The following is an 11,510-nucleotide window of genomic DNA, read 5'->3' as shown; positions in this document are numbered from 1 at the left end:
GCTGCTTTAGAGCCAGAGAACTAGGTCAGCAGAGCTGCTGTTGTGCCAGAGAATCAGGTCAGCAGATCTGCTCATTGACTGACGGACACTGACAGACTGACACCGACTGACTGACACTGTCTGACACTGACTGACTGACACTGACTGACTGAATGACAATGACTGAGTGAGACTGACTGACTGACACTGACTCACTGACACTCACTGACTGACTGACTGACTGACACTGACTGACTGACACTGACTGACTGACTGACACTGACTGACTGATACTGACTGACACTGGCTGACTGACACTGGCTGACTGACACTGACTGACACTGACTGACACCGACTGACTGACAATGACTGACTGACAATGACTGACTGACAATGCCGCACTGACTGACTGTCACAGACTGACTCTGACTGACTGACTGACAATGACTGACTGAATGACACTGACTAACTGACACTGACTGACACTGACTGATACTGACTGACTGACACTGACTGACTGACTGACACTGACTGACTGACTCTGACTGAAACTGACTGACACTGCCTGAGCCTGACAGACTGACACAGACTGCCACTGATACTGACTGACTAACATTAGGTCTCACCTTTCATTAAGTTAGTCATTTGCGTTGCTATACAATACCATTAGCAAATCAAATGGCTTTAACTTAATCAAAGGTGAAACCTATTGCATTTTCAATGCTTGTTTTACTTAATGAAGGGGTATGAGCAGTAAGAGATATTTTTTTATTATTTTTCCTTGTTGCCGCCTAGTGAAATTTTCCTGATCTCATCTTCCCTAGATTGATTGATTTTCCTTTGTTAATATTGTTTTTGGGATGTGTATTAAAAGTCTATGATTCCTTTATTGTGAGTTGCGTTTCAGCGCTGTTGCCGTTTCTGGCCAATCTTCCTATTGTTCTCCGGGGCACCGTGTCTTTGTGCGAGCGCTCTTTCTTCTTTTTTTTTTTTTAAAGAAATCCGCCAAAATGTAGAGGTCCATTTTTTTCACATAGGAGCTTCCAGTGACTTTTAGCTGTGTGGACCAAAGCCAAAGCCAAAGCTTGGGCTAAGACAAGCCTCCTATACTTTACTCGTGGCTGAAGCATCTCTTGTTCAATTAGAGTGCTTAAAATGGCAGAGAACCAGGTAAGCAGAGCTGCTTTAGAGCCAGAGAATTAGGTCAGCAGAGCTGCTGTGGTGCCAGAGAATTAGGTCAGCAGAGCTGCTCATTGACTGACTGACACTGACAGATTGACACTGACTGACACTGACTGACTGACACTGACTGACAATGACTGACTGACTGACTGACACTGACTGACAATGACTGACTGACACTGACTGACTCTGACTGACTGACTGACACACGGACACTGACTGACTGACACTGACTGACACTGACTGACTAACACTGACTGACACTGACTGACTGACAGTGGCTGACTGACACTGACTGACACTGACTGACACTGACTGACTGACACTGACTGACTGACTCTGACTGACTGACACTGACTGACATTGACTGACACTGACTGACACTGACTGACTGACACTGACTGACACTAACTGACACTGATTAACTCTGACTGACTGACAATGACTGACTGACAATGACTGACTGAGACTGACTGACACTGACTGACTGACACTGACTGATACTGACTCACTGACTGATACTGACTCACTGACACTGACTGACTGACTGACTGACTGACACGGACGGAGACACACTGATTGATACTGACTGACTAACACTGACTGACTGACACTGACTGACTGATACTGACTGACACTGGCTGACTGACACTGACTAACACTGATTGACATGACTGACTGACTGACTGACACTGACTAACACTTACTGACTGACAATGACTGACTGACAATGACTGACTGACACTGACTAACTGACTGACTATCACTGACTGACAATGACTGACTGACAATGGCTGACTGACACTGACGGACTGACACTGACTGTCGCTGACTGACACTGACTGACTGACTCTGACTGAAACTGACTGACACTGCCTGAGTCTGTCTGACTGATACTGACTGACACTAACTAACATTAGGTCTCAACTTTCATTAAGTTAAAGTAATTTGTTTGCTATACAATACCATTAGCAAATCAAATGGCTTTAACTTAATCAAAGGCGAGACCTATTGCATTTTCAATGCTTGTTTTACTTGATGAAGGGGTTTGAGCAGTAAGAGATATATATATGTTTTTCCTTGTTGCAACCTAGTGAATTTTTTCCTGATCTCATCTTCCCTAGATTGATTGATTTTCCATTTTTAATATTGTTTTTGGGAAGTGTATTAAAAGTCTATGATTCCTCTATTGCTAGTTGCGTTTCAGCGCTGTTGCTGTTTCTGGCCAATCTTCCTATTGTTCTCCAGGGCACCGTGTCTTTGTGCGAGCGCTCTTTCTTTTCTTTATTTTTTGAAGAAATCCGCCAAAATGTAGAGGTCCATTTTTTTTACGTAGCAGCTTCCAGTGATTTTTAGCCATGTGGACCAAAGCCAAAGCTAGGGCTTGGGCTAAGACAAGCCTCCTATACTTTAGTCATGGCTCAAGCGTCTCTTGTTCAATTAGAGTGCTTAAAATGGTCTTGAAGCCAGTGAAGTAACTGCACCCAATCCCAAGCCTGAGGTCTCCTTGTGCAGCTCAAGGTTGACTGCGGATGTTAAGTGCTACTATCAATGGAGGAATTGGGCAGTGAAATTGTGGAACAATGGGTTTTAGCAAGACACTGGAGGGCGCGGGAGGAGGTGAAAGACTGAGCAGATGACTAGCAGGCAAGCAGGCAGTAGGCCAGGCAGGAAGCTGGGCAAGAGAGGAACCAAGGAGGGGGAGACAGAAGAGCAGGGGAGCAAGGGAGCAAGGGAGCCAGGGAGCCAGGGAGCGGGAGGTCCGAGAAATCCAAGAGCAGGGCACACTGGCAAGCCGGGCCCAACCTCATTGGGCCGCTTTTGGGGACTCACCGGGCATGCACTCAGTGGCCACAAATAATGGTGGCCACGCTCTCTTACTTTCAGTGACCGCTCTCCTGCTTGCTCTTACCCGCTCTTACTGCTTCTTACAATTCTTACCCATGAATCCGACGAGTTCCTCGAGTCCTCAGCTGTTCAATTGCGGCCGAGTAGCCTGGGGTGACCTGCAGCCGACCAGCTAACCTGCTGTTGCACCCCCTGCTGGGAGCAGGGACTGACAGACCTTGGCTCAATCTCCTCCTATGCTTTGATTTGCAGAATGCAAGGTGCTGAGTTGGTCGTGCGGGCAGACATGGAGCAGAGTAGACCGTAAACTCTGTCTCGTTCTTGCCCGATCTTTCCCTGCCTTCCCGGCTCGCGCCTCACAGCTCGCTGCGCTGCTCTGCTCTGCTGTGCTGTGCGTCCTGCTCTGCTGTGGTTCCTGCGTGGAGCCGTCTTAGTATGAGACGGTGGAACTTCTGACACTCAGGTCCTGGTCCTGCACAGCAATGAGGAGCAGCAATCTGGGGATCCGGGCTATCACTTACCCTTAGCAGACTTTTTCAGCTGTTGTGTCCTTGTGTTGTGAACATGCGGACAGGGAGTCAGCCAGCTGAATTTGGCTGGGCCCAGAAAACAAGTTCTCCTTGTGTAGGACACAGCAGGTACAGTCCTTTCTCCTTTGCTAGCCACCAAGTGCAACAGGTACAGTCCACATCGGTGCTGCCTGCCTTCAACAGAAGCTTGGTGCAGCAGTGCAATCCTTCCTCCAGTCCCGTCGTGATCCGAGTGCAGTGTGCCATGGGTGCCCTATTTAACTTCAAAAAATGTCCTCAGGGTCGGATGTTGTTGGTAGCCAATTGGTTACCAGATTCCTTCCCATCTCTAAACCACTTACTGGGAAGCATGGCATCTAGCTGCCTAAGGGAGTACCATTCTGCCCACACCCAATATATGCCAGGACCCCTCTCTTGGCTCCCAGCACTCTCTAGCTCAACTCAGAGGTGCGGCTACAGTCCCCTGGAAAACTGGTTTGGCAACTGGTTTCCCCTTTCCTGCCCCTAGTACCAGCCTCTCTCGCCAAACAATACAGCAGCCCCTCTCCCAAGTGTTTCCCAGTTGCCCTTCAAAGGCGGCTCCTCCTTTGAAGCTTGCCTTTTAGGCTAAAACCCATGCAAATTCGTGCAGGAGGAAGATAACACCTCCTTCAAGTGGAAGCCCCTATTGTATCCTTTACTGGGAGTCATTAGCATTGCTCCCCCGGACACCAGAAGGTTGACTCAGTGACAAGCCCCGATGTACAACTGCTACGGTCACAGGGAATTAAAAGCAACACAGTGGGCTAAAAAACGACCATAGTTTAATTCTAGCAATGATATCTGTAGCTCATGGTATGATATTCTATATAAAAGCGATTCTAATATCCTGTGACTTTGAGATATGTGTTTACCCCTAATCACCTCTTAAATGCTCCCCCAGCGTAGCCACTGAGGTAACAGAGCCTTAGTTCAGCACGTACATGGATAAGATCAGATGATGGTTTTCTGCTTAAAGACTGGATCCAATAGCTCAGATGGTTGCAGCCGCTATATTCTATGTATCCTCGCATGGCTGGCAATGGTCAAAACCATCGGACCCAGAGAATGATAAGACAAAGTTCTAAGTAAATGTGTTATAGTTTCAACTCGCCAATCTCATCTGTCAATCCTAACTAGGAATCGATCTTGAAAGATATGCAATGTACTACGGAATGGAATGTATACACTCTAGATTTGGGGCATTCAACACTGTACAAGTCTAGCAGTTTGTACTGGTGCATATTATGCCTTAGATTTTCCCTTGGTGTTTCTCCTGTTCCCGCTGCCAGTGCCACCAAAATTAGTTTGCAGCATTAAGTATTCTCAACAAATTACAAAGCAAGGGGAAGAGGTCACAAGCCTGTTCCTAATTTAGGGAGAAAAAAAATGGAAAAAGCAGGATCAGCAAGTTGCAGCCCATATACATTGATCAATGTAATGTGTGCTGAACCCAACAAACCCTGTACAACCATGTACCAACCCTCTCCATCAACAACGTGCCCAGAGACCTGAACCTTAAGCATTGTTTAACCCATATGGCCACTTCCATAATGACTGAGGAATAGAAATAGAGGTACAGGCTACACATTTTGGAAAAATTATTAACCCCCATAGAAGCAGCATGCCTCTCCTGAATGAATGCATCATCCACCGTAGGCCTATTGAGGTATGCAGTCACCAGTCGGACCTTGTGGTGTTCATTAACCCCTCTGACATTACAGGCAAACATCCTAATATGAAGTTTTGACCCCCCTCCTTTAACTAAGATTTTCTGTAGGGTCAGAAGTATTTCTGCTATGAAAAACCTGTGTTCTAGTAACACTCACCCAAACAGACGTCCCAACAAACCCCTACCCACATTGCTTTAGTAACCTTAGCAGAGCTTTGCAGTCTAGCCTCATGGTGGCTAAACTGGAAGGAATCATGTTATTGCCCAGACTCCTGTGATGTGCCACAGTGTTGGATATAACAGTAGTGTTGTAAGCCTGTCCTTCCATATCAATGAGATGTAACTTGTCTTGAGACTGTGGGTGTTTATTGAATATTAGTAGCTGGTGAATTGTAGGCAGCGGGAGACCTTTTCTAGCTCACACACGGAGTGCCTCCCTCTTTAACATTTTTTATAGCACGAGAGCAAGCCTGGTTCACTGCTTAATTAACAACAGTTTGTCTTTTATAAACAAGTAAAGAGAAGCTTCCAGATTTAATTAGTCTCTATACAAGTATCAATGTCTTCAGGATGGTCCATCGACTAGGTACTCAGATTTTATGAGACTAAGGGGTCGGGTACACACGGATGACATTTCTAATCATACTGAATGACCTGTAAACATAAATCCTCAGTTTGATACTCCTCATTAACCCCCTCCCATTTTTCCCCAATGGTGGCCACAGAGTTTATCCTTTTGGAACAAGGCTTGTGGGGTTATAAGGCCTTTGCTTTGTCTTTCCCTATTCAGGCAAACAGATTTATTTATTTGTTTTTTCATATTGCACAGGCATAGCCTGAATGAACATTACGGTGCTATAGAAAAGAAAATAACTATGTAAACCATATGGTATTAGAAATGTTACAGCTTTTAAACATCTAGGATTTCAGTCAGTACGTTCAGATGATGTTCATTTATTCCAGATCAGTATTTTAAAAAACTACACTGTACAGAAGTAGAAAGAATAAAATTGTTGCCTACACGTGCTATAGGAGATTGTAATCACTGCTCTAAGTAGAGGCCTCTTATTCATTGCTTATCCAGCAACCTGTCCTGCAAGATCTGTACAAATGGTGGCAGCTCCTGTCCCATATTAAACCATACACCTAATGCACACACACTGTAGGGGCTGCAAACCTCTAGGGTCAGTGGCATCGAACTTCCAACCAACCCCACAACTCCACTTGTCCTCTCCTGTGCAGTATTATCAATGAAAGAAAAAAAATGTCAACAATAAACAGCATGAACATAAGATCTAAGATAAAATACTCTGAATTGCATTATCACAAATGTCCCCAAAACTGTGGATACGAGCCCTTGAAGGCCCGCAGGAACAAATATCATATAACTGAGTAAATAGGCAGAGCCAGGTTTCATCACAAGGTAGTTAAAATAGTCCTTATGCCATAGTAGGCCAGAACAGGGACAGAAATCCAGCAGTTTTCTGTAACATTTGCATTCTGAGAAAGTTTTATGCTCTCTGGAGTTATCACATTGTCACCTCTGTGGGCAAGAGGCAAGTTGCCCTGGGACCTTTTCTTGACTAATCCTTCGGCATCTACGATGACTGCCACTATTTCTGTTCTTTTGCTCCAGATTTTGTTAATGTATTTCGGCCCCCTATATCTGTATGCAGGTGTTGATTTTTTTGTAGAAACTGATGACTATTTCAAATGAAAGACTTCACAATCAGTACATTTTACACCCACGTGGCCTTTTTGGTACCTCATCAGAGAGTGTTTGAAGGAAATGCTCTTCCATGTTATAAATATTTAAATGGCTTCTCCCCAGCATATAGTTTCTGGTCAAGTGTCAGCGATTCCTTTTTTAATGAATGTCTTGTCACACTGAAGACAGACACACTTTCTTCATGGAATGCATGTTGACACTTTAGGTTCATCCTTAAAAAAAATGCTTTGAAAAAAAGTTGTTTCTGCCAATAAGAACTATCAGATCAGCAGCTGGTCACATTTAGTGCCTCAGTTACTTTCCAATGTGAATTTTCAGATGTTGCATTAATAGCCCCTTTGCAAGGATTGCCTTGTGACATTCAGTATATTCATATGGTGTTGCTCCTGTGTGAAGGACGGGTGTCCCACTAGTAATATGATGTTGCATTTGCTTTGCCTTTGTACTACCTTTGTGCTGCAAAATTTGCAAATCTATGCCTGGAATCTGCTTGCCACATTGAGTGCAGTGATAAGCATTCTCCACGGTCATGACTTTCTCCACTCTGTTGGCTTACTGGTATTGTATTAGCTGTGCACTGCCAATAAATGAATTGTCACATTCAGGACATTTATATGGTTTCTCCCCGAGTGAACTTTTTGTTGTTGTGTTAGTTCTTTCTTTTTTGACAAATGCCTGGACACTTGTTGAGATGTGCGTTCTTCGGGTCATGACTTTCTTCCTTGTGTGGACTTTGATGGTACATTAACGGTGCCTTTCTAATAAATGCTTTGTTGCATTCAGTACAGTCAAATCATTTCTCTCCCATGTGAACTTTCTGATGTTGTGTTATGTTGCTTCTTTAACAAATGCCTTGTCACAGTAAGTGCACTGATATGGTTTCTCTCAGTGAGGACCTTCTGATGATGTATTGGCTATTCCCTTCTAATACATTCTTTGCCACTTTCTTTACATTCATAAGGGTACATCATTAGGAACACGTTGTCACATTCATACAGTTTTTTTCCCAATGTGGACTTTCAGGTGTTGTTTTAACTCTCTCTTTCTAATAATTGCCTCACCACATTCAGTGTAGTTGTCAGTTTGGAGTTTTGAGGTTGCATTAGCTCTCCATTTGTTAAAAATGAGGTCACATTCTGTACATTAATATGGTTTCTCCCGAGTGTGGATTTGTTGATGCTGCATTAGCTTATTCTTCCTGTGAAAGACGTTAACACATTCTGTGTGTACACAGGATTTCTCTCTATGTGGATTTTCTGAAGTTTTATTAGCTCTCCATTTATTACGTATACTCTGTGACTTTCAATATATTGATATGGTTTCTCTCCTAAGTGAACCTTACGATCTTGAATTAAATTTGGCTTACAAATAAATCTCGTCACATTCCGTACATTCTTACGGCTTCTCCCCAGTGTGGATTTTCTGATGTTGCTTTAGCTTTCCATTTGTAATAAATGCTTTGTCGCATTCTGTACATTCATATGGTTTCTCCCCAGTGTGGACTCTCTGATGTTGCTTTAGACGTGCCTTTATAATAAAGCCCTTCTTGCATTCAGTGCACTTGAATGGTCTCTCTCCAGTGTGGACTTTTTGATGTCGCTTCAGCTCTCCATTTCTTATAAATGCTTTGTCACACTCACTACATGGATATGGTTTCTCCCCAGTATGGGTTTTATGATGATGCTTCATCTCTCTCTTGGTTATAAATGCCTTGCAGCATTCAGTACATTGATATGGTTTCTCCCCAGTGTGGACTCTCTGATGTTGCTTTAGACGTGACTTTAAAATAAATGCTTTCTCACATTCAGTACAGTTGAATGGCCTCTCTCCAGTGTGGACTTTTTGATGTTGCTTCAGCATTCCATTTGATATAAATGCTTTGTCACATTCTGTACATTGGAATGGTTTCTCCCCAGTGTGGGTTTTCTGATGCCATTGTAGCTGTCTATTTGCTACAAATGCCTTTTCACATTCTCCACATTGATATGGTTTCTCCCCAGTGTGGACACTCCGATGTCGCCACAGGTCTCCATTGGTAATAAATGCTTTGTCACATTCTGTACATTCATATGGTTTCTCCCCAGTGTGGACTTTCAGATGTTTCATTAGGTTTCCATTGGAAATAAATGCCTTGTCACATTCTGTACAATGATATGGTCTCTCCCCAGTGTGAGTTTTCTGGTGGCGCTTCAGCTCTACATTTGCTATAAATGCTTTGTCACATTCTGTACATTGATATGGTCTCTCTCCTGTGTGGGTTTTTTGATGTTGTTTTAGGCTTGCTTTGATAATAAAAGTCTTGCCACATTCTGTACATTCATACGGTCTCTCCCCAGTGTGGATTTGTTGATGCTCCTTTAGATTTGCCTTCCATCTGAACACTTTATTACAGTCTGTACATTCATACGGTCTCTCCCCGGTATGGATTTTCTGATGTTTTCCTAGGTTTCCTTTGGTAGTAAACGCCTTGTCACATTCTGTACAATTATATGGTCTCTCCCTAGTATGGACTTTCTGGTGAAGCTCTAGTTGTTCCTTTCTAATGAATGCCCTACAGCATTCAATACATTCATACGGTTTCTCCCCAGTGTGGAATTCTTGATGCCGATCTAGAGTCTTCTTGATTCGAAACACTTCATTACATTCTGTACATTGATATGGTTTCTCCTCTATCTGGATACTCTGAGGCTTAATTAGGTCTTTCATTGCAAAGAACACTTTTCCACAGTCAGTCCATATATATGTTTTTTTCCAGCAGGAAGTTTCTGATGATGCACTTGCTGTTTCTCGGTCTAATAAACGTATTGTCACAATATATATATATATTCATTTAACTTCTCTCCTGTGTGTTCTTTCTGATACCAGGTTCGCTCTTCCTTTGTAATGAGCACCTCAGACTTGCTTCAATATCTCAGTGTGTTATGTCTTCAATATTCATCAGCTGAGATCTAAAAGCCAAGTAAAGACCTCTTTAGGCAGTGTAGGTTTCCTGCTGCAGAAAGACGTTGGTGAGGCATTAGCCTTCCAGGAAAGAGATTTTGAAGTATACGGTTTTTACATCACTTCCTACACAAGCGATGTTTAATGCCTTCACCATTTTTGTTCATCACTGCATTTGTTTCACCTGTTAGATTAAGAAAAAGAAACACTGAATAAGCTTAAATTCAGAGGCTATCAGAAAAATCTATTGCCATTTAATGAGACTTAACTGTCCATATAGACAGGTGCGATGAAGAAATTCTAGATTACACTTTTAATATAAAGATGCAGTAGGGAGAGTAAGGGCATATCACCCTTCCAGGATTCCCTTCTATTTAGAAGTGTGGACTTGAGGTGAAACCAAGACACCAGATAAGGTTCCGTTTCAGCGAGTGAGACCCTCACCCCACGACACACTACAATGTTCAATTCATAGCAACAAGATGCCTCCCTTCTTATCCAGGGAATACTTCCTACTATCACACAGCCTAACAAATAATACAAGATGGACCATGTAATGCAGAGCATGCCAATAACAGCGGGAAACATAAGCAACTGCTGCAAGGGAGTCCTTTATACTATCAGAGACCATGGGACAGGACCCGGGCTGGCAATCGGAGCATTTTCCACATAGTGTTACACAGGAGATCCGATGCTCTGACCACAGCTACACAAGGTACAGGAGGTCTGAGGTAATTGAAATTTTTATGGTCAAGTATGTCCCCTAACGTGTACCCCAACGTTCCATGTACGTGCATAAAAGTACATGTAATTTCCCTCCATGACCGAATATGAAGACGCAAATGCATTTGCGTCCAACGTTAACATGTCCTCTACCAGATCCACCATGAATGGATCGATAATTCAGTCTCTAAACATGCCATGCCAACGTCTTTACATGGTACACTTGTACGTTTTCCTGGCTCAGTCGAGCTAGGCCCTGAATTCAGATTCCGAGCCTCTTTTCAAGTCATTTCTGCCTCTGAAAGCTGCAGCATGGATATGCATCCCTGACCTTTACCTTACTTCCTGCTCAGGCGAGCGGTGCCCGGTTCGGCCTGCCTGCCTGCCAAGATGGTATTTTGCCTTCAAGTTATCTGTTCAGCTCCTCGAAAAACACATTCCAGTCTAGTGAAATAGGTAAACATATTCCCGGCTGCAGAGTAAAGGGCCAAGCCTTTCTGTCTCCATGCAAGTAATTTACTGCCCCATTACCATGGTAGGCCCATGGCCCCGCGCATTGCACGTAGACACATATGCACGCACTAGCATTCAGTATAGAATAGCCTCTGCCCGAGAGACCTTTTACTTTAGATAATACATCCTCCAAACACAAGATATCAGATATGATTTAGGTTTAGGTTGTTCTGACATGCCAGACTTCTGTCTCCTCTACTAGTGCTAATGTCAAGCCCCCAGCTCCCTCCAGTTCCACGTCAATCGTACGTCATGCTAATTGCGCGCGCACCTATGTCAAAGGTTTCTGCTGACCCTGCAGATTTCCTCTATGCATCCACCCACTTATGACACTTTTTGTGACGTCTCCAGCACACACCTCCGTGTACGCCCTTGT

At 43.6% G+C, this 11,510-nt stretch overlaps 1 protein-coding gene across 1 annotated transcript; it reads right to left on the bottom strand.

The window, feature by feature from the left end:
• Positions 1–6,289: 6,289 nt before the first annotated feature.
• LOC147709802 (uncharacterized) lies at positions 6,290–10,075 on the bottom strand. The gene has a single exon (XM_086928236.1). It carries the CDS (start codon positions 9,662–9,664, stop codon positions 8,354–8,356), a length of 1,311 nt encoding a protein of 436 aa, XP_086784362.1. The 5' UTR covers positions 9,665–10,075; the 3' UTR covers positions 6,290–8,353.
• Between the last annotated feature and the right edge of the window lie 1,435 nt (positions 10,076–11,510).

Source organism: Lissotriton vulgaris, chromosome 6 (assembly GCF_964263255.1).
Source record: "Lissotriton vulgaris chromosome 6, aLisVul1.2, whole genome shotgun sequence".
Taxonomy (NCBI): domain Eukaryota; kingdom Metazoa; phylum Chordata; class Amphibia; order Caudata; family Salamandridae; genus Lissotriton; species Lissotriton vulgaris.
The sequence above is the reverse complement of the archived record's forward strand: the minus strand, read 5'-3'. Positions and strand labels throughout refer to the sequence as shown.